General features: G+C 40.6%; 1 protein-coding gene and 1 long non-coding RNA gene across 9 annotated transcripts in view; one reads left to right on the top strand and one right to left on the bottom strand.

The window, feature by feature from the left end:
- The window catches only part of ATAD1 (ATPase family AAA domain containing 1), a 77,496-nt gene that overhangs the window by 49,995 nt on the left and 3,349 nt on the right, over nt 1–24,152 (bottom strand). For 2 of the 4 annotated variants that reach the window (XM_045439440.1, XM_045439437.1), the window contains exons 1-2: nt 3,801–6,619; nt 2,789–2,960 (exon numbers count right to left, since the gene is read on the bottom strand). In XM_045439440.1, coding sequence (XP_045295396.1) covers nt 2,789–2,960; nt 3,801–3,895 — 267 coding nt within the window. In that variant the 5' untranslated portion in view covers nt 3,896–6,619. Of the gene's footprint in view, nt 1–2,788; nt 2,961–3,800; nt 6,725–24,152 lie in introns of those variants that run through there. The other 2 variants (XM_045439438.1, XM_045439439.1) reach the window with 2 other exon arrangements.
- LOC123577338 lies at nt 6,684–18,060 on the top strand. Of its 5 annotated transcripts, XR_006701810.1 has the most exons (6): nt 6,716–6,884; nt 7,338–7,461; nt 11,370–11,465; nt 11,915–11,972; nt 12,313–12,353; nt 17,068–18,060. It is a non-coding gene; the product is annotated as an uncharacterized LOC123577338 (long non-coding RNA). The 5 variants fall into 5 exon arrangements; XR_006701811.1 differs by lacking the exon at nt 11,915–11,972; XR_006701808.1 differs by lacking the exon at nt 17,068–18,060 and having other exon boundaries at nt 12,313–12,626.

Genomic DNA, 24,152 nt, shown 5'->3' on the forward strand with positions numbered 1-24,152 from the left:
TATAGAATTGACCAACCACTGTATTTTGCACCTGAAGCTAATGTAACACTGTGTGTTGACTGTTTGGAATTAAAACAAAACAAAGCAAAACAACTTTTCATCTACCAATTACTGAAAGCAGTGTTAAAAACCTCTCACCATGATGATGGATATGTTATTTCTCCTTATAGTTCGAACAGTTTTTTCCTTTATATATTTTGAGGCTGCATTAATAGATGCACACGAATACAGAAATGTTCTATTTCTTGTTGAACAGAACGTTTAATCATTCCGTAATGAACCTTGTTTTCTCTAATATTTTTGCCTTAAAGTTTATTTTTGTTCACCCAGCTTTCTCTTTGTGTTTGTATGGTATACGCATTTTCCATCACTTTATTCTCAACAACTTTCTGTATCTACAATTTCTACGTGGCACTTCAACCAGTATATGTCTTAAATTTCTCTTTTTAAACCATCTCACATCTTTATCTTTAGGTGAATTACCAGAGGGTATAGTCTTTTGGAGTCAAAGATTTATGGGACTGTTGTCTCTTGGATACCCTACCTTGGAATAGGCCTGTGCTTTGTGTCCTGAGCTCCTCTAGGCCATAAAAAGAGAAGTTCAAATTCAGTGGGTTCAGCCAATTCTCCTCCAGCATGAAAGCTGGCCATCAAAGCTCATCGTATCTTTTTCGACCTTTGCCTTCAGTTTTTTAGCTGAATTTCTTACTTTCTTGCTAGCTCATGAATACCTTTAAGATGATTTTAGAAAATATTTTATCGAGATCGTTTAGTTGTTCTCGGCAGAAAGGTGAGTCCAGGTATCTAGTTACCCTAACTGACCTGTTCATTCTCCACTGGCTTCACTTCATCTCCCCATTCCCTAGATGAAGGCTGACTCTTCGGCCTACTATTCGTGGTGTTTGATAGCATCTCCTTTAGAGATCTCATTGCTCCCAATAGTCATCCCCATCTATCACAGTGACCATTACATGAAAAACTCTCAACAAAGTTTGAACATATAAATGCTGATGGTGGTAGGAGGAAGATGGAGGAGTGGTTTGGGGAAACCCCACAAATGATACGTTTTTACAAGAATTACCCTGGGGCCCACTGCATCCAGTGAGACTCACTTCTCTAAGGAGTCCGACTACTTACGAGCATCTCATGAATGCTCTGAGGACTGATCTTTCCTCCAAGATGTACACCTACAATTTTAACCGCTGGATGAACATTTTCCCCAGGATTCCTACCACCAATACAAACTCAATATGCCCAAATCAAGTATCATCTTCCCACAAATGTGCCCTAGCTACTAGTTTCTAAACCTCTATGAAAGACGCTCTGAGTCTCCGAGGACTCTAGACAAATCTTGGATTCATTTGTAAAATGTCCTTTTTCTCTTCCCATATAATCACGAAGTCCTTCCAGCATTCTTTTTTTTTTTTTTTTTTTTAAGCGGGGGGCGGGGGGGGGGGTGGTGGTGGTTGAGCATCCGACTCTGGTTTCAGCTCAGGTCATGATCTTGAGGTTCATGGGATCAGGCCCTGTGGCAGGCTCTGTACTGAAAACACTGAGCCTGCTTGGGTTTCTTCTCTCTCTCCTCTCTCTCTGCCCCTCTCCCTCCCCCTCTCAAAATAAAATAAACTTTAAAAGATAGTCACATCTCTGATTTAAAAAATTCTGAAAATGATATGACCTGTTAACACTGTGACCTCAGACTGAAGTGGGCTTTCACAGCGTAGGTGGCAGGAAAAGCTGCACTTCAGCTGACACGAGGATATACTTACTTACACAGACACATGGGTGCGCGTGCACACACACACACACACATACCTGGCAATGGTCAGACATCTCAGAGAGTGACAAAATGACCGATATCATGACATAATTTAGACCTCGAGTCAACTATTCTGCAATCAAATTTAGGGAACAAACTCATACCTGTTCGAACTGCTTTTCAGTTACAAACACTAAGCAGTGTTCGTGACACTGATTCTTGCCGATTTACAAACTATGCGCAGTGCCGTGAGGCAGTCATCTATCCACATCCCGGGTTGCCACACTAGCCCCGAGCATTTTAAAAGAACAAGATTTATTCATCTTTTACCCTTGGCACCAAGAATCTGCTAGGAGCTCGGTAAATGTTTACTGAGTTCACCAGTCACTACTCACAGAAGGAATCGAAAAATTGACGAACAGGAGGAACATCTTGCCCTCAAACAGCAAGAAAAATTTGAGAGGCTCCTCGAAGGGTTTTACTTTTTTGAGTAAGAACAGACACCAAAGCAAATATATCATCCTAGTAAGGAAATGACCACAAGAGGCAATAACAGAAAAAAATTAAAAACTACTACTTATACTAATAACATTTAACAATTTTTAAATTAGAAATCAGAGTAGTTTGCAAGTGTAAGATCGCACCTTATCAGTATTATCCACATTTCAAATGTCATGCAAAACAAATTGTATACCATTACTATAGATAAATTGTTTTTCTTCAGTCTGTTGACAAATTTTACCTAGACTCCCTCATTCATTAGCTGACAAAAACCTTCTAATGAACATGTTCACAACAAAACGCTGGAATGTCTTTATTCTTCATCATTTTTTTATTCTGGTAAGTTACTCATAGAGTTGGAAAGTTGAGAAACGAGCACTTTTTTAAGAAACAATGAAATTAAATATGATGTTCAAACACATTTTCACACGGCGAACCTTTCAGTGTCTAATTCTACTATACCCCTTGTTTTACGGCCAAACCGCAGCTAGCTACAAGGAAAGTGACCCTCAGACACCTCACTCGTACCTGTTTCTGAGCTTCCACTTTCTGCTTTCTGGTGGGATCGATTGCATCTACCATCCATTTGATTGTGAAGTATGTCACTGCACCAAATATCGTCAAACGGAAAATTAAACCAACAACTTCATTCCGACTCAAGGGACGAGAAAAGGCTTCAGCATGTACCATCTTGATTAACCTTAAAAAACAAACAGAAATGTCACTGGGTAATAACTAAATTGATTAAAACTGGGAGACTGAGATGTAGTTCACCCTCAGCAGGAAAAACTTAGTCAAATTCAACAATATCTACCTTAAAGGGTTTATTTTGAGGGAAAATGAATTTTCAAATGTTAAATAAACACATTTTAAGCTCTCTTTGGAAAATGAAGGCACATATTAAAACACTGAAGGTTTATTATACTTTTTAATGAATTTTCCTAAAAGCTCACAGAATTTAAGCAGACAATAACTCTAGATGAAAAATGCATTCAATATCTTAAAGTATTTATTTACTCTTTTAAACAGCTTTTAAATAACTACTTCAGAAAATGTAGAGATACACTGACTATAACACTAACCCAACTGAAGAAGGCAGCCCATTACTAGTGTGAAAAGAATTTCTTCTAAGTGCAATGGACAGCAGGTAATTTCTGAGTGAAATTAAAACCGTGAACAGACTTGCTTCTCCCTCAGACTTACTTTTTTTAAATTTAATTTAATTTTTTTAATTTCCACCCAAGTTAGTTAGCATACAGTGAACAATGATTTCAGGAGTAGATTCCTTAGAGCCCCTTACCCATTTAGCCCATACCCCCTCCCATGCACGACCCCTCCAGCAACCCTCAGTTCGTTCTCCATATTTAAGAGTCAGACTTACTTCTAAAGGTTTTCAAGGCCTGCTTAAATTTAAACATGACATTTTCTCTATTAATAAGTGACGTTAAATTTTTTGAGCCATCCTATCGTTTCCAACAACCCAGCTAAATATGAAGCAATACATTCAAACATTTTTGAGCCACAAGATTACAGTACTCACCCAAGAGAGGAAAAAAGGAGGCAACATGCCTGCTTTGACATGCATCTCTGAGCAGCTACATCAGTCCCGTACAGGCTTGCAGAAGGCATGCACATGCCTATCAAAGGCAGTAACTACCCAGAAAACTAAGGCTGTTAGGGGATGATTTGACTATCACATTTTGCAAAATAGGATCTCGGCTTCGAACAATGCCATTAGTCTCTCATAGCACAGGACCATGCTGAGTGCTATGCTATACGAATAAGAGAGGGGGAGGCAGAGGGAGAGAGAGAATATATTTTGCACTCAGGTGAAGAGGAGTAAGTGAGACTTTGCACAGACAGCTCAGCAACAGGTGAAAATCAGGAACCGCAAAGATTACCATCCATGGTCTTTTCTCCTCTAACATCAGGATTGCCTTCTCACTCCTACTACCCAGTTAAAGACCTTCACTGCCCTCCCCTGGGATAGCTCCGACAATTCCCCAAAGCTTTTCCTTTACTAACAGGATTTCCAAGCATTCAAGGCATCCTAACCTAGCCCCAAAGAGGAACTTCTCACCCCTTCTGTAACTGGAGGCACTGGTACCAGAAAACGCCACGTGTATTTTCCCTCTACCATATTTGCCTGGTGCCCCAGATAGGCCAGTTCTCCCCCTTTATCCAGGATCAGTCAAATTCTATCCACACCTCAAAGCCTTCAGATCACATCGATATCCTGTATTATTCATGTGGCCCCATTATTGAGCTTATATAATGCCTAACCTACTCAACCAGAATTCAACTCCTTATAAAAAGGGATTGATATCTTCTCCACATAAGAGAGGGGCTACTCAGTAATTATCTGTTCAAAAGATAAACTCCGACTGCAGAAAAACTTCCCACTCTATCATTCCAACAAAACCGCTGCCAGACTTTTGAATGATTTCCAAAACAAAAAGTCAAGGGTTCCACGTGTCTCCATCACTAGGGGCCATTTACTTCACAGCAGTACATCATTAACTTCAACTTACTTAACTAAATAATTGAAAGCCTTCATTTCAGATGAAGAAACTTTGACCTAGGGACATTAAGTGATTTGATTCAAACCATAAAGCGCCTCCTGAACATGAATATATATATATATATATATAATGCCTACTATATACTGGCATACAATAATGGCTAAGAGACAATGACTTTGCTCAAGGAACACACAGTCCAGTTATTAATTATACTTTTATAAACGGAGCTAGGGAGGAGCCACCTAATTAAAATCTCTCCTCATGTAACAAACTGAAGTGTGCTTTCATCTGTCAGCACGGACTCCTAAAGAGGAGTTAACCGCACTCCGCTTCTGATAAGAGGAAAATTGACCTAGCTAACCTTCATTCCAACAGGGTACATTTGAAAATGCAGTTGGAACCTGTGGAATCATTGTGTGGGGATATTATTCATACAGGAAAATAAACCAGTAGGCAAAAATCAAGGTCTTATTAGCCTAATCTATGAAAACTAGTGACATCTGAATAAAAGGATTCCATTTATTTAAAAGTTTGGGTTGGCAGTGATGAAACCGCCATCTGCTGGATGTTCGCCGAACTGCACGAACAACTAGGGCGATTTTCAGTACATCCCAGCCATCGAGACAATGCCACTTTCGAATCCTACAGGGAGTATCATGACATAAAACCTGTTAGCTACACATACTCCTGTATTTAAGTTAGTGCCTGTCGTAGAGTACTCTAGACCTATGGCCACCTCTAAAACAGTAGTCCGTCTTCTACAATGACTTTGAAATCCTGAAATGAAACAGAAACTTCTACTTGTAGGTTGAAACTGTATATACTTTATTGTACACTCATCTATCATTCATACGACATTGATACACCTGCAATGTTAAGGCCGTTGCAGGAGCCGTGCCACGACAGCAGAAAACACAACCAAAGCTCCATTTGCGTACAACAGTAGGGCATGGGTTTCAATCGTGTATAGACGTTAACGACGAACCAAATGCACACACAAATATGTCCATAAACAGACAGTATTACGTACAACTAAGAAATAAACCCAAACGCTGCCAATTCGCAGTCATCTGTTAGGCAAACGTGATCCCAGGGAGTTTCACTTAGAGAGTTCTCCGTTTCAGGGCAGAAAACTTTTGGAAATCGGACCACCTCGTCACTAAGCAATCGACTGACAGCTGAGGGGCCGAGGGTAGAGTGTTTCGGTCCTATTTCACCGCGGGGTTGCAGAAAGTTTTTCTCAACCCCGGAGTCCCAGTTTCGCAGGCAACAAGGCCCCAGGAACACAGCCTGTGACAATGCCTGCCAACCTTCACATAAAGGACGCGTTATTACGGACAGCACCACCCTCTACGAAAGCGTGCCCTGGGCCAAAGAACCGCCTCCGCCTCTGCACTAGGTGGTGGCAGCGCCGGGGCGACAGTCAGACCCGGCTCCCTCCGGCCGCCTCCGCCCAGGACCCCCCGGTGCCGAGGTCGCCCGGGACGCCCCCAAGCCCCCGCAGCGCCCCAGCCGCCTACACAGGTCCCCTCGCGAGTGGCATCAGTCAGAGGGGTAGCGCTAACGGGAGACCTAAGGGCCTAGGCCGGGCCGGAAGCCAAGGCGAGGCCCGGGACGCCCTTGGAGGTTAATCCGCGGGATACCAAGGGCTGCGGGACGCCGGGGGAGCGGCACCGAGGTGGGGCGTGGGAGGAGGGCGCGGTGACCTCTCCTGCTCGGCTTCCCGGAGGCCAGCCGGCCCCCAAGGGGGCTCCGCGGGAGCCCGCGCCCGTCCCACGAGGACCCCGCTACTCACCCCAGGGCGGACACTGAGGCAGCAGAAGCCCTCAGCCAGCCTCACACAGGAAGGAAACGCCGCCTGGGAGAGAATGCTTCCGGCGGGAACCGTGACCCGCCCCCTCGCACGGAGCATGCGCCTCCCCGGGCCGACGGCGAGAAGGGAGCGCGTTTCCGGCTCTCAGGAATGGCGGGGGCCGCGGACGGGAGAGGGCTCGCCCCGCAAGCTCTCTCTTGCCCTCTGCGGGACTGAGGCTTCCCGCGAAGTGGGTGTGTCCGCTTGCAGCCCTCGCTCAGGCTCCGGGTTTAGCTGCGGAGTCTCAGAGGTACGATAGGGGAAGGCGCTGATCGCAGAAGGACCCTGCCCAGCTCGCGGGCTCCGGGTGCCACACTGACACATCGGGGAGCCTTCCTCATAGTGCCAAGAAATGCCCGGTGTTTCCGCAGAGTTCTTCCCTGACTCCTCCTCGATCCTAACTCCCGCCCCTAGCCCCTCACCCCACGTGAGGCCGCTGTTCGGTCTGTCCTTTAGCCAAAGCGCTGACGCGCATGGCCACCCCCCGCCCCTCACCATCTGCCTTTCAGTTTCTAGGGTGAGCTCACCCTCCTCCCCCGTCTCCGCGCGCTGACAAACACCTGGGGGTGGCGCCTGAAAATCCTGCAAAACAACTTTGCAGCCCACCCAGGCAGGACCGGTATTCGGAGCAGAATAGGTTATCTGGTACCAGGTTTTGCATTTCGGTGACTTCCCTTTTTCTTCTACGCCTTCCCCTTTCCAGAATGAGAGACGTGACACAAGAGGTCCCCAGGGAGCAAGGCCCGCGCCTCCTGAAAACACACAGTCTACCAGGGGGCAAGATGACATTAGCCACTGTTTCCAGATACTTCCTTCAGATAGAGGAGGTGAGACTACGAAGCAGTGAGACGGTTGCTCTCTACCCTCCTCAGGAAGGCAGTGTGTGTCTTTCTGCTTTGGCCATCATCTTTGATATCTGAAATTCTGCAGCCTGATAGTAAAAGTTAGTGTATGCCACCCTTGTTACAAGCGTGTGATGCTGGGGTGAGGAAAGTCGCTGCAGTATATTGAAAGCCTACTAAGTATCAGGCTATATGCTTCAGTGTGCTTCAAATCCATAATCTAAATTCCTCAAAAAACCCCAGTCCTCTGAAGTAGCCATTGCTTTCTCTGTTTTTATAGAGGAGCAGATTTTGAGGCTTGGGGAAAGAAACTTTCCTAAGTTCATGTACCTAATTGGCAAATTTCACTGGAACCCAGTCTGTCTAATTCACACCCTACACTTTACACTTTCCCTTTGAGATAGTAGTTTCATCCCAGTTATGTTTTAAAGTTTAGCTGAAAGAAGACTATGAAATGACAAAATCGTAAGGCTTTAAAGGGTGAGGATGAGGTGGCGGGGATATGTAAATATTTTAAAACTCTGATTGGGTTCAATGACAATTAGGATGGAATTTAATACTCAATGGTAGGAAGATAGGTTTGGGAGGGCTAGACTCATTAGAGAGGAGATAGAACTTTGGGAAGAACACGATGATGATGAGAGCTGGACGATGTTTACAAAAAACCAAACAACAACAACAACAACACAAAAACCCACAAACCCAAACCCCCAAAACCATGGTTGCTTAGCAGTCTTGGCAGAGGCTCTCTACTGGTTCCCTAGGATTATCCTCAGTCTGAGTCCCATCTGAGCTTGGATGCTCCTGGAACATGCATTGTCAGAGCTAAAAGGCAGAGAATACTGAAGGAAAGAACTTCAGGTGTCCCGCTAGAGTAGTCACGCTCTCCAGTAAAGAAAAGGAGCTGCAACGTTCAAGATGGTCATGGATTTCCATCATTCACTGAATGAAAATGCACCGACCAAAGACCTCACCTGCCTTCTGCTAAGGATCAGGGTGACCGGTCTACTCAGCTTGTCTGACACCAAGAGGGTTTTTGGAACTTAGGACTTTGATTGCTGAAACAGAGGAAGTCTCAGGCAAAGCATGAAGCGTTGGTCCCCTCTTAGGGACACCTTAAATGAATTCTAGAATGAAGGGGAGCTCCCAATGTGATTGTATCTAGTCTCAATTCACCTGGAGGATGTATGATTGTACAGGAAGTTGTTGGATAAAGTAGCCGAGACGGGTCCTAAAGAGTGTACATGCCCCCAAATCAATGCTGCTGCTCATTCCTTTTCCAGTGCTTTGGCTGGACACCAAGTGTCTACACACATACTTCTTGGACGTAATTTACATTTAGCAAATTCTTAGGAAGCCTCTTATGTCTGGGTCCTAAGACGTCAAATTACTGCCTTCCCACATGCATGTTCATTTCCAGCAATCACTAAATCAGTGAGGTTCTTCCAGAATAGAGCTGAGTGAACATATGCTTTTCATCCCAGGATAGCTTTATATAATCCCTGGCAGCATAAAACACCATATTTGGCCCACAGTAGGGGCTCAATAAATAATTCATTATGTATAATATTAATCAGGAAATTATAACAACAGATTTTTTTGTGGACTTTCTGGGCCTTCCCCCTGTGATCATTGGAATCAAGATATTAAAAATAACTATTGCATTTATTATTGAAAGTTAGGTTTTGGGTTTTTGTCTTATTTTCTTTCCTTTTAATCAATGCCTCCTAAAACAGTTTATGGCAGTTCTTCGAACCACATGGAATTGAATTATCCCTTACTTTTGTTAGGATGGGAGTGTGATTAATTTGCTCTGCAGCCAAGGTAAATCTTTGTACTGCATCCTGAAGGGGAAGGGATTCCTTAGATTGGGGTTCTCAGATTTCATTGTGGGCCTGTACACTTGGACAACATGGCAAAATGCAGATTCCCAGGTCCTAGCCTTAGAAGCTCCCATTTAACTGCTCTAAGTTTTAGCCCAGGGGTTTGAATGTTGAATAAGCACCTGAGATGGTTTGCACATAGGTAGTTTTGGATCACACTTTGAGAAACTCTGCTCTATTGAGTGATGATTTTAGATGTATTTTTGCAAAAATCTCTGTTGCCCCAGTCCCCAAAGCCTATCTGGTCAGCTGAACCATTAAGTCAGCTGGGATATATCAAGATATCAAGACAAGGAACCCTCATGATCAGATTCAAAATAAAATCTCTTTGGAAGGAGAAACAAATCTGAAATTTGTGGATAAGTAAGCACAGTAAACCTGACCGTGTTTGTTGTTCGTTAGAAATGATTCCCTTGACAGTGATTTAGAAAGAGCAGAACTTTGGGGCTCCTGGGTAGCTCAGTCCATTAAACATCTGACTCCTGGGGCGCCTCGGTGGCGCAGTCGGTTAAGCATCCGACTTCAGCCAGGTCACGATCTCGCGGTCCGTGAGTTCGAGCCCCGCGTCGGGCTCTGGGCTGTTGGCTCAGAGCCTGGAGCCTGCTTCCGATTCTGTGTCTCCCTCTCTCTCTGCCCCTCCCTCGTTCATGCTCTGTCTCTCTCTGTCCCAAAAATAAACAAACAAACAAACAAACAAACAAAAAAAAACATCTGACTCTTGATTTTGGCTGAGATCATGATCTCGCAGTTCATGGGTTCAAACCCTGTGTCAGGCTCAGCACTGATGGCATGGAGCCTGCTTGGGATTCCCCTTCTGCCCCTCCCCCACTGGCATTTTCTCTCTCTCTCTCTCTCTCTCAAGATAAAAAAATAAATCTTAAAAAAATAGAAAAGAGCAGAACTTCAACAAATAGATAAAGTTATATAGCAGTAATTATGCCAGTATAATAGTCACTTGGTAGCCTTGGTTCTTTTAAAAACATTTCATCAGTATAGAATAATCTTCATTATTATTTTGACAAGTTAAATAGAATGGTTGGAGAAGAAAAGTAAAGCAAGAATATGAAGCTGTACCTGAAGCCATAAAAACACTGTGAAAGACCAAGATTAAGTGTTTGAAGCTCCAGTAGAAAGAATAAGATGGAGTTGAGGCAAAAGCAACGAAAAATTAAAATTTCAGCAGTTTGGAAGGAATGGAAAGACGAATTGGTAGCCCCATTCTATAAAAAGCACAGAGAGCTAAAAGATGCAATAGCAAAGTTTAAAGAACATGTCGTAAATCTACTTTTCATGCTTCTGTGTTTTCAATTTCACACATAATTTAGGAGCGCCTGGGTGGCTCAAGTATCCAACTCTTGATTTCGGCTCAGGTCATGATCTCATGGTTCATGGGATTGAGTCCCACGTCAGGCTCCATCCATGCTGGCTGTGTGGAGCTTGCTTGGGATTCCCTCTGCCCCTCCCCCTCTCCCCCCCTCTCAAAATAAATAAACTTTAAAAATTTTTTTACACATAATTTAAAATGTGCACGTATGTGATTTTCTAATGTTATCAGGATGGCGCTAAGCCACAACCTTACATCGCTACACGATCCTTTTTCTTAAACACTACTGCCAAGTGGACCTTTTTACAGTTTAGGCGAGCAATAAACATCATCTAGAACTTGGGTATTTATTTTAAATCTGCAATATTTTATCATTCAGCTTCATACAGTACTGAAAATAACACTGTTCAAGTGATACTGTCTGTGGAAAGTCACGATCCATCAAAACAGAATTGCTTGGGAAGAAGTCTAACCTTACTATAGATCATTAGCAGAGGATTTAAAGCACAGGCGAATGAGTCCTCTTCCCTAGGATTCGTTTGGGACCTTCATAAATGGTCTTCCATATGGTGTTTTACATGGGAGAGGAGATGCGAAGGATTGGGTGAGAGGAACAAAGATATGAATTCATCAGCCAAAACTGAAGAAACAGTAGTTGAAACATTAATTCTCAATTTCTGTAACAGCAGATTGATAGATGAAGCATAAAACAAGACCAGATGCTGTGGTTTCCAGGATGCACTTGGCTCCCCATCCTTTATAACCTGGAGCATTTTTTTGCTGTAAGTAGGTCACTTGCTTGCTCTCATTTACCTGATTCTAAGAAAATGCCCTTGAAAGTATTTGGAAAAGAATGTGTGCTGGTGCTTAACATTCAAAAAAATATTAAGATTGTGTAAACCCTTCCCCTGCCCCCATTTCTCTATTAGAATATGTTGTAACCTTGAAACACATGTGAAACTGAAATGGAAAAGAAGAATTTGAGATCTCTTATTTTCTAAGCACAAAGACACTAAAATCTGTGCCCATCCTGTTAGCCCCCGTGATTTCACTCTACGTAGCACTGGCACAGTGTTCACCTCACAGATTCTAATTGGGGTTTAAGTTTTTTGTATTCTCTTACCACATGCCAGCTGCTTGAGAAAAGAGGATGCCTAGGACATAGGCAGGGCTTAAATGCTTTCTTAAAATGTATTTATTGAGGTATAGTTGACATACAATGTTATGTTAGTTTCAGATGTACAACACAGTGATTCAACAACTCTCTACCTTACTCAGCGCTCTCCGTGGTAAGTGCGGTCACCATCTGTCACCATGCAAGGTTATTACCATATTATTGACTATATTCCCTTTTCAGCCCCGTGTCTTGTGTATTTTATAACCAGAAGCTGAATCCCCTTCACCTATTTCACCCATCTCTCCACTCTCAACTAGGGTTTTAATTAATTGACTTTTCCCCCCTGCAATCTGACATATCTCATGGGGCTTTGGAGGTTCTATTACTGCAGATTTAATCTGACCGAGAGGGGGAGAAAAAAAGGGCAGGAGGGATATACAGTCCAAAGATAGGAGATGTGGAATCAAACCATTTTATTGACCGTATGTATATCATCACTCTGTCGTTGGTAGGTCCGTTCCTAACGTGTCCATCGGAGACCAGTCCCATCAGGGTGAGTCTTGGTACTCATGGGATTTAGGAACATAGACACTGAGGCGCAACAGCCCTGGGTTTGTATGGACAATCTGCTGTTTACTAGCTCTATGATTTGGGGCAAGCTATAAAGTTATAAAGCCTCAACTTCCCCATCTTTCATATGGGGACAGTAGCAGTACACGTGCCACGGAGTGGCACTGAAAATTAAATGAGACGGTTTCAGGGAAGTGCTGAGCTCTATGCCTGACGCTTAGCAAGTGCTCAATAAACATGCTGTTGTAACATCCCAGGTGATGTTTTTTATTGTACTATGAAATGATGTTCTCTCATTTCCCGAAGTCTGTGAGGACAAAGATTCCTTCCTATCTGCTTATTGTTTGTTTGCACGAGGACTTCACCTCCCAAGTTTTTAACCATGGCATCTTGTCTGGGAATATTTCCTCTGACTAGGGAAAAGGCCGTGCTCCTGTCTTCCTGACCTCTTGATTCTCTCATTCTCGATCTTAATACACTCATCTGGCTGAGTCTTACTGATTAGTAGTCAAGAAACCATTTATGATAGTTCTATAAAACCCGTAAGATATCATCCTTATGACCACCAGACAATTGCATTTAAAATACTGATCAATCCATGAAAATAGCTACCTGGATATTCCCAGTTCACCAAAGACCATTATTGATACTGGCTGTTGTTCCCATCTGTCTAATAACAGCCGTTTATTGAGCTTATACTTCTTGCTTTCATGGAGTTCTAAAGACTAAAACGTCTTATAAAAATGCAAGTCCTCACAGAGCTATTGATTTTTTTTTTTAAGCTCAAGGTTTATCCCATATTTCATCCCCATTTCTTATTTGTTTAGGGGAAACTTTCTGCCTTAGATTGCTGAGTGGGTTTTACACAAGAAAAAGAACTTAGTTCAGTGGGTGAAAGTGAGATGCTGAACCAGACTGGAGATTTTAGACATCGATACTTTGCATGTCTGATCTTTCCTTTGCAAACTACAGCCAGAGATTTTGGACGTCGATACTTTGCATGTCTGATCTTTCCTTTGCAAACTCCACTTTCTTATTACACTTGGGGACTGTCATAACATCAGAGCTGCTATTCTTCGTATAGAATTTAATTCATTTGAGCACAACACAGTTAAAAAAAACCATTTACTATGTGCAACTCAGGCCAACGCTCCTAAAATTGAAGGAGTTTTGCTGAGCAAAAGAAACGCGATGTCCTGTTTAGACCTTGAGTACATGGCTTTCAAAGGCAAAGCCAAGGTCACACCTTGCTGATTTTAGATGTTTAAGACTGAGATATATACTAGACCTTCTTCTTTCACCTTAGAAAGGGCCAGCAATAGAGGACTGGCAAGCTAACATTAAAATCGCTTTCTCGTCTCTTTAGTGTCAATGTTTCTGGAACTGGAAAAACAAAACAAAGGTGTAAGTAAAAAAAGGAAGAAAGAAAAGCCTGTAACTTGAGTTACAGAAGTACAGGAAACAAATCAAGTCCCATTCAGCTTCAAAACACTATACCTGATAGAGTTTCACACAGCTTTCTCCTTTCCAGTCTGCTTCTTATTGAGTTTGAACTCCAGACTCATTATGGAGCTGTCAATGCTGAATGAGGCCCAGTGCCAGAGGCATGGCCCACACCCATTTCTTTATGTCTTCTGTGTTCTCAGGTAAACAGGGGATCACAAAAGGGGTCATTAAGGAAAGGAGACAAAGAGGTTGACTCCCCAGCAGTGGTTTTTTCCCCCTATGGTGTTGAGATGCTAATGATTCTTTGTATTTATTTGTTCAGTTGTTTGTTTTTTATTTGAGAGAGAGAGAGAAGCTTAAGCAGGCTCCATGCCCAGTGCAGAGCCCAATTCGTGGCTCAGTCCCACAACCCTGGGATCATGGCCTGAACCAAAATTAAGAATTGGATGCTCAACAGACTGAGCCATCCGGGTGTCCCAAGATGCTAATGATTCTTTTTTTAAATTTTTTGAAAATGTTTATTTTTGAGAGAAGAGAGCAAGCGAGCACGGAGGAGGGGCACAGAGAGGGAGACAGGATCCGAAGCAGGCTGTGTGCTGACAGGGAGCCCTATGCGGGGCTGAAACTCACGAACTGTGAGATCTTGCTCGGAACTGGAGTTAGTCGCTTAACCGACTGAGCCACCCAGCCGCCCCAAGATACTAATGATTCTTAACCAGCTGAAAGCAACATTAGAATTCTGTCTAGATAATCTTGATTCTCAGGCTGGACAGTATTCCACCTTGCACATTCTGATCCATCCATCATTCAGTTCTACTTGTGCTAGATAAACTGGCTTTATATTATCTATTATCATGTTGTCCTCATGGGCTAGTATTTAAGGAGCCTCCCCCCACTCCTCCCTTGGAACTCTTGGATATAAACGAGGAACAGTTAAGTGAATGGTGTCTAAAGTCATGAAATACAATGACTGTTTTTTGTGGGGAGAGGGAGAAGAGTAAATAATGATATTTCTTCAGCTGAGTGAATCATAAACATTTCCAGCACTCGAACTTACACATGTGGGCAAAAGCAGAAGGCAACTAAAAACCTCTCCAGGGGACATTCTTCCTCATTCTTTAGGAATGTGGGGTCTATGAGGCTCCGTTTTCATGATCATTCCCAAATTCCGTCTCTGTACCCAATCAGTACTGAGGTGTCAGGTACAAATACAGCCTCGTCAGGATAGTTTCAAGCACGCAAGATACGGATTATTGGGTACGGTGTGTGAGAAACTCTGAGAATACTAAATGAAAGGGCCGGTTCTGTGGCCTGTCCCGTGTTAGGTAGGCTTTCTGGGTTCCCTCCTCTGGAAGTGGGACCAGCTTCCTAATTCCACGACTCCATGATTCCTTCTGACCTGAGTGTGGAGGGACTTCTGTTTGAATTTGTTTCCCCCTTTGGGCCCCATAACTGAATGCTAAATTTGAATTCTAGCTCTGGGGGTATAGTTAAAATATTAAGTACTGAAGATTTCCAAGATTCGTGTAATAATACTCGGTGAGCCACCCACCATTTTGCCAGTCCTAATTTTTCCACAGTGTGGTTTCACGTTTGTGTGCTCGAATTTTAAGGCCTGAAATCTTGGTATGTCCGGAAGGGTCTCGTTGCTTTACGCCAAAGAACCTAGCTGCAGTGATCCCTCTGCTCATCCCCACTCCTACCCCATCTGAAGGTCACAGGGTGAAGATGGAGGAGGTCTCCTGTTCTCCACCCTGGCCCTAGATGACAGTAGAGAACAACAGTAGGAAGCCGGGTCTAGAAACACCATGCCCTCCTTTTGTGGAGAGAACAGCTGGCTACTAAGAATGTTGTCGAGGCTGGCAAAAATGATACTACACAGAAAGCAAATGCAAGAAACCATTAAATATCAATACGTTAAGGGCTACAACAAGAACTTAAAAAAATTTTTTTTTCTTTTAATCTTTATATTTGAGAGAGAAAAACAGAGTGCAAGCCGACGAGAGGCAGAGACAGGGAGACACAGAATCGGAAGCAGGCTCCGGCTCTGAGCTGTCAGCACAGAGCCCGACACCGGGTTCAAAGTCATGAACCTTGAGATATGACCTGAGCCGAAGTCGGACGCTTCACTGACTGAGCCACCCAGGCGCCCCAAGAACTTTTTAAAAAGGGAAGTGTGGTTAATATAAAATAAACCCCATCTCCCACAGCAGATCATGGCTTTCAGGATATGAGCTCATGAACAACAGAGGGAAAAGAGTTTTTTTTTTTTTTTTAATTTATTATCAATATTATTGTTGGATTCTCTTGTAAGTTCCCTATTTTCTGTGAAACCCGGAACTTGCCAATGAAGGTTTTAGCTAACAGGACACTTTTCAGGAATGTATCTTTTACTACCTCCAGTTGGTGAGAGATGACTGTGACAGATTTATCATGTTTGAATAGAGAGCTAAAGAGGAAGAGTGGAGGGGTGAGGACACAGATTTATCGCCACTTATTTGTTCATTTGGAACTTTTATTGACAGAAAAAATATTTCCTCTTTTTTTTTTTTTTTAAAGAAGATTTTAAAATCTCATTCTCTAGGAAGTAAATTCAGGAGTAAGAAATGCCATGCCTGTTCTACATAGTACAGTTTATTGTTAATTTCATTGACTATTGACATGCTGAGTGGTGGGTTAAGCTTGTAACCCATCTCTTTACTCAAGTAAGAAACCAACATTAAGAAAGATAAGACGTGCATTTTTCCCCTTGATAAAGACACCTGCTGTTCCAGTGTCATAGAAACGGTTAGGGAAGATCTAGATACAGATTTAGAAGGATAGAATTTCCCGGAATCACATTCTCTCAGGATTGAAAGGAATATTAAATGTCATTGACTCTTCAACTCAAGGCAGTGTAGAATTGTAGAAAGGATGTCTGCTATGGAATTGAGGGGACCTGGGTCAGATCATAGCCTTGCCACATCGTAGCTATGTGTTTTAGGAAATTTAATCTCTCTGAGCCTTAGTTTCTCGCCTATAACTTGTGAATAGTGACTACATTATAAGTTTGGGGAGGATTGAAGATACTGTATGTAAAGGACCTAGGACAGACACAATAGGCATTTAGCAAATGACTGTGGTGGTTGTTATCAAAATTGTGCCACCACCTGGTCATAAAACTTACTGGAACATTCCCAGTGATGTGATTCCCAACTGTTGGGAAGCCCAGGTCATGTTTGAAGAGCTCTTCTGTGTTTGCCCTTTTACAGAGCCGAATTCCTTCCCCCCTAGAACTTCGATCTGCTGTTCCCATTCTTGCCGGCGGGGCTGCATAGGCTATGTCTGTCACCCGATTGAATGTGCCACTGAGAATGGAACAAATATGCCTTCAGAGTGGTATGACTGGTGAGGACACTACAGACATATCAGCACAACTCAGAGTCAGACTAGGTCCCTTGTCCTGGCGGCCACCAGTCAGATACCTACTGAATTTGCTGTTAACGAAGCCCGTTCATCATCCTCACAAGAGCCGAGCCAAAGTTTGTCACGGTTTTGAGGGAGAGACTCAAGCGCAGAAACTTACAATGAAATCTTTATTATATTAATTAATAAGTTGGTAAAATTTCACTTGAGTCATGCTAGTATATTTGAATATTTCATCAATTCTGCTGTTCTGTGGCATACGTATAAGGTAAAGTAACTGACAAACGGGCATTTTCTTTAACCGACACTCAATATAGTATTTAATATGTGCCAGGCACTATTCTAAGTGCTTTGCATGTATTAACTCACTCAATTCTCACTCATATTTACCCTATGTGGTAAGTACTATTATTATCTACAGACAAGGAAACCAAGGCACCGAGAGGTAAAGTAACAGTAACACTAACTTTCCAAGGTCCAATAGCTGGTAGATGGCAGAATTAGGATTTGAACCAGTCTGTCTGGTTCCAGAGCCTGTGTTCATACTGATGCCCTTCCCGAAATTTGTTGAAATTAAAAAAAAAAAATCTGTTACTTAGATTGTTAGAACTTCGTAAAAGCAAAAAACAAAGTATGGTGAATTAGTGCTGCTGGACTCACAACCTCCAAGCTTTATAAAAACATTATTAGAGAATATCTTTTGAATTACTATGAACATTTATGAGAGTCCAAAATGTTGATTGGAAGCAATATCTAACTCCATTCTAAGCAAGACTAGGCTGGCTTGCTTTTATATATATATATATATATATATATATATATATATATATATATATACACACACACACACACACACACATACACGTATACATTTTGGAGAGAGAGCACAAGCAAACAGGGGAGAGGGGAAGAGGGAGAAAGACAGAATCTTAGGCAGGCTCCATGCCTAGCACAGAGCCCGACATGGGGCTTGATCCCACGAACCCGGGATCATGACCTGAGCCAAAATCAAGAGTCAGCCGCTCAACCAACAGAGCCACCCAGGCACCCCAAGACTAGGGTTCCAATAATGTTCTATTTTATATTTCCACAACATAAGAAGAACTAAGAAGAAATTAGAAGTTAATGGCTGCCTCTGAATCATGGTCTTATTCTGATAAAAATTGTTTTCAAATATTGCAACAGCATTGTATCATATTTGAGTGTTATTTTAAATTAGCGTATGGTAAAATTGTGCGTATGTGCATGTGTGTATAGGTCTTAGAATTTTGATACAATAGATTCATATAACCACCACTGCAATCAAGACACGTAACAATTCCATTATCTTACAAAACTACTTTGTGTGACTGTTTTTAATTACTTCCTCAACCCCTGGCACCCACAGATCTGTTCTCCATCCCTGGAGTTTTGTCTTTGTGAGAATGAGACGTCAATTAAGTCACGCAGTGTGTAACCTTTTGAGACTGGCTTCTTTTATTCGGCATTCCTTTGAGATACACCCAAGATGTTGCATACGTGGGTAATTCATTTGTTTTTATCGCTGAGTAGTATTCTGTGGTCGTACAGTTTGTTCATTCAGTCACTGAAGGACACTTAGGTTGTTTCTAGTTTTTGGTAATTATGACCGGAGCTTTTATAAACATTTGTGTGTAGGTGTTTGTGTGAGCAGAAGTTTTTGTTCCCTTAGAATAGATACTGAGGAGTGGAATTGCTGGGTCACATGATAAAAGTATTTTTAGCTTTATGAGGAGCTGCCCAACTCTTTTCCACAATGGCTGTCCCCTTTTACATTTCCTTGAGAATGTGCGAGCATTCCGTTTCTTCTGTGTTCTCACCAGAACTTGACAGTATCGGTATTTTTTTTAAGTATTCTAATAGGTATCGAATTGTGGTTTTAATAGGCATTTCCTCTAATGGCTAATGATATTAACATCTTTTCATGAACTTATTTGCCATGCATTAGTCTACTTTGGCAAAACACCTGTTCAGGTCTTTGGTTTATTTTACAGTTGGGTTGGTCGTGTTCTTACTGTTGAGCTTGGAGGATTCTTTACGTATTCTGGATCCAAGGCCTTTGTCAGTATGTGATTTGCAAATGTTTTCTTCTGGTCTTATCTTTTTATGTTCTTGCTAGTGTCTTTTGTAAGGTTTTAAATTTGGATCGAGTCCAAGTTATCAGTTTTTTTCATTTATGGATCATGTGTTTGGTATCATGTGTAAGAACTCTTTGCCATACCTAGGTCATAAAGACTTTCTCTAAAGATTTCTTCAGAAAGCTTTATATTTTACATTTAAATCTATGATACATTTTGAGTTCATTATTGTATAAAGTGTGAATTTGGGGTTGAGGTTCATTTTTAAGTGTATGGATGTCTAACACCTTTTGTTAGAAAGACTATCCTTTGGACCTTTGTCAAAAATCACTTGGCCATATTTGTGAGGATCTCTTTCTGGGTTGTCTGTTCTGTCCCCCTGATCTATGTGGCTGCCCCTCCACTGTCACCACCCTGTCTTGGGTAATCTAGCTTTATGGCATAACTTAAAAAATCAGGTAGTGTGATTTCTCCAACATTATTCTTCTTTTTCAAACTTATTTTGCCTTTTCTAGTTCCTTTGAATTTCCTTGTTAATTTTAGAATCAGCTTGCCTGTATCTACTAAAATCCTCCTGGGATATTTAATAGAATTGAGTTAAACCTGTACATGGGCTTAGGGAGCTGAGTTTTTTCGTCCCTGAACATGATATGTCTTCCTGTTTATTTAGGTCTTTTTTAAAAATTTCTTTTATTAGTGTTTTGTGGTTTTTAGCATACAGATCCTGTTTATGTTTTGTTAAATTTATTCTTAAGTATTTAAATAATTTAGGAGCCATACTAATGATTTAAAAAAAAATCAATTTTGGTTGTTCATCCGCTGGTATGCAGATAAGATTATTTTTGTGTTTTACCTTATGTCCTGTGACCTTAACTTTACTCAGTTCAAGGGGAGGTTTCTTTGGTCACTTCTTTTGGTTTCAATTATGTCATCTGCAAATAGGGACATTTTTGTTTCTCCCTTTTCAATGTTTATGCCTTTTATCTCTTATTCTGGCCTTATTATACTGGCTAGGAGTTCTAGTAGAGCATTAAATAGCGATGGTGAGAGGGGACATCTTTGTCTTGTTCCTGATCTGAAGGGGAAAGCGGTCAGTTTTTCATCGCTAAGTATGATATTAGTTGTTAGCTTTTTGTACATGAACTTTAATGAGGTTGAGGGAGCCCCCTTCTTTCTTAGTTAGCTGACTTTTTTTTTTTTTATCTTGAATGGATATTGAATTTTTTCAAGTGCTATTTCTTTATCAGCTGACATGATTATGTAGCTTTTCTTCTTTAGTCTACTAATAAAGTAGATTACGTTGATTTTTTTAAAATACTGAAGCAGCCTTGACTTTTCAGGATAAGCTCTGCTTGGTTGTGGTAGTGTATAATTAAAAAAATACTTAGGTGTTCAATTTGCTAAGGTTTTCCCTGATTTTTTATATCAATGTCTATAAGAGATATTAACCTGTAGTTTTTGTTTGTTTTTGTTTTGTTTGTTGTTTTGTTTTTTTTATCACCTTTGTTTGCCTTTCATATCTGGGTAATGTCAGCTTTATAAACATGACTTGGGAAGTGTTCCCTCTTCTGTTTTTGGAATAGTTTGTGTTAAAGTGGTAGTTCATCTTTATATGTTTAGTAGAATTCTACAGTGTAACTGTCTAGGTCTGGAAAATTATTTTGGAAGGTTTTTAAAAAATTTATAGTTACAGGATTCTTTAGGTTGTCTATTTTCTCTCTGATGAATTTTAGTAGTTTGCTCTCAAGAACTTGTTAATTCTACCTAGGTCATATTTATGTGTTTAGAGTTGCTTTTTGCATTCCCTTGTTATATCAGGTTCTGTAGTGATATCCTCTTTTTGATTCCTGATATTGATCATTTGTATTTGTTCTTTGTTCAGATTTATAAATTTCACTTATCTTAAGGGATCAGTTTTTCATTACTTTTCTCTATTAATTTTTTTGTTTTCAATTTCATTTATTTCTGCCCCTAGCTTTTTTATTTCCTTCCTTCTGCTCGCCTTAGGTTTATTTTGCTCTTTTTTTTGCTTTTGTTTTTGTTTGTTTGTGTTTTTAAGATCAGTAATTTGACACCTTCCTTCTTTTTTAAATCTAAGCATTTAATGCTGTAAATTTCCCTCTTGCACTGCTTTAGCTGAATCCTACAAATTTTGACATGTTGTGTTTTCATTTTTATTCAGTTCAAAATATTTTTACCTTTCTCTTTCGACTTCTCTTTGACCATAAGCTATTTACAAGGGTGTCGTGTATACGTTAGATTTTCTTTTTATTTTTCCTGTTATTTAATCCTAATTTAAATCCATTATGATTGGAGAGCATAATTGGTGTGATTACAATTCTTTCACATTTTTTGGGCTGGTGTTATGATCCAGGATATTGTCAGTCTTGGCGAACATTCCACATACATTTGAAATGATATGCTATTGTTGGGTGGAGTAATCTGTAAATATCTGTTGAATCTAGTTGGGTTGGTGGTGTTGTTCGGTTCTTCTATATCCTTGCCAACTTTGTTTACTAGTTCTGTCCATTGCTGAGAGAGGAGCATTGAAATCTCCAAATGTAATTGTAGTTGTGTCTGTTTCTCCTTTCGGTTCTTTTAGTTTTTGATTCATGCATTTGGTAATGCTCCAACTTTTGATAATTTTTGTTTATTTTTGCTCTTTAGTCTGCTTTGATGTTAATATAGCTGCTCCACTTTGTTTTGATTCGTGCTCATATAGCGTATATTCTTCCATCCTTTTATTTTTAACCTTTTATTTTAACCTTTTATTTTATTTGAATTCAGATGTTCTCTGTATCCATTCTGCCACTTTGTGTGTTTTAATTGTCATATTTAAGACCATTTCCAGTTAATGTAATTCTTGATATATTTGGCTCTTTGATATATTTGTTTTTTGTTGGTTTCCTTTTTTGAATTTCCCCCCTCATTTCTCTGTTTTCTCTTTCCTGCCTTATTTTGGGACATAGAATTTTTGTTAGTATTCTGTTTTATCTATTGTGTTTTTCACTATATATCTTTGTAAAAAAAAAAGCCCTAATGGTTGCTCTTGGGATTAAAATATAAATGTTTGATTTTCCACAATCTATGTGGAATCAATATATGTTACCATTCATTTCAAGTGGAATGTGGAAGTCTTATCATTATTTCACTTAGATCTCTTTACGCTCTATTTTACAATTGTCTTATGTATTGCATTTACATAGGTTGAAAGTTCAATAAGACACTTTTGCTTTCAAACATGAACTGTATTTTAAGGAACTCAAGAGAAGAATAGCCTATTATATTTACCTAGATATTTACGATTTCTGTTGTTCTTCGTCTATTCCCAATGTTCCAGGTTTTGTCATGGTATAATTTCCCTTCTAAGAACTTCCGTTAGCCGTTCTTTAGAACAGGTCTGGTGGCAATGAATTCTCTTTGTTTTCCTTCCCTGAGAATGTGTTTGTTTCAACTTCATTTATGAAGAATATTTTTCCTGGATTTTGAACTCTGGGTTGAAGGGTTGGTTTTTATTTTCCAGCACTCTAAGCTGTTCCATTTTATGCTACCCTCCATAGTTTCTGATGAGAAATGTACAATCATTGAGTTGTTGCCTTGCAAATAATGCCTCTTTTTTTTTTTTTTTCTGCCTGCTTCCATGATTCTTTTTGTTTGTCTTCAATTATCAGCAGTTTGATTATACTATGTTTGTGCATGCATTTCTTTGGGTTTATCATGTTTAGAGTTCACTGAGCTTCTTGACTCTGTGTGTTTCTGTTTTTTACAAAATTCAGAAAATTTTTAATTATCTTTTCCAATATGTCTTAACTGCATTGTATTCTTTCTATTCTTCTTCTAGATCTCCAGTAACGTGAATATTAGATCTTTCAGTTTTGTTACATTGGTCCCTGATGCACTGTTCATTTTTTTCCCATTATTTTTCTCTTCATCGTTCAAATTGAATAATTTCTGTTGAGTTATCTTCAAATTCTCTGATGCTTTCCTGTGTCATCTCTGTTCTGTGATTGAGTCCATCTACGGAGTTTATTTTGGTTATTTGTATTTTTCAGTTATAAAATTCAATTTTGTTGTTTATATCTTCAGTGTTTGTATTCAAGGGTATTTCCTCTCCTTTTTAAAAAATGTTTATTTATTTATTTTTTTTGGGGGGGAGGAGCAGAGAGAGAGGGTAAGAGAATCCCAAGTAGGTTGTGTGCTATCTGTGCAGAGCCCAATATGGGGCTCGATCTCACAAACTGTGAGATCATGACCTGAGCTGAAATAAAGAGTCAGAGACTCCACCAACTGAACCACCTAGTGCCCCTCCCCTTACTCCTTGGTACACTTTTATAATAACTGCTTTACAGCCTTGGTTATCTAATCCCAACATCTACATCATGTCTGCATTGTCCGCTGTTACTGTCTTTTCACATGTGAGTTGAGATTTTCCTGGTTCTGTGTATGCTGAATAATTTTGAATTGTATTGCAGACATTTAAAAATTTAAAAATTTAAAAATTTTTCTTTTTTATTTAAAAATTTTTCTTTTAATTTTTTTTTTTTTTTTTTTTTTTTTTTAGAGAGAGAGACAGAGCATGAGCAGGGACAGAGAGAGGGAGACACAGAATCTGAAGCAGGATCCAGGCGCTGAGCTGTCAGCACAGGGCCTGACATGGGGCTTAAACCCATGAACTGCAAGATCAATGACCTGAGCTGAAGCCGGACACTTAACTGACTGAACCACCCAGGCGCCCCAAGAATATTATAAGACTCTTGGGGGTGCCTGGATGGCTCAGTTGGTTAAGCATCTGACTTTGGCTCAGGTCATGATCTCACAGTTCATGGCTTCGATCC

This window comes from Leopardus geoffroyi, chromosome D2 (genome assembly GCF_018350155.1).
Source record: "Leopardus geoffroyi isolate Oge1 chromosome D2, O.geoffroyi_Oge1_pat1.0, whole genome shotgun sequence".
Classification (NCBI taxonomy): domain Eukaryota; kingdom Metazoa; phylum Chordata; class Mammalia; order Carnivora; family Felidae; genus Leopardus; species Leopardus geoffroyi.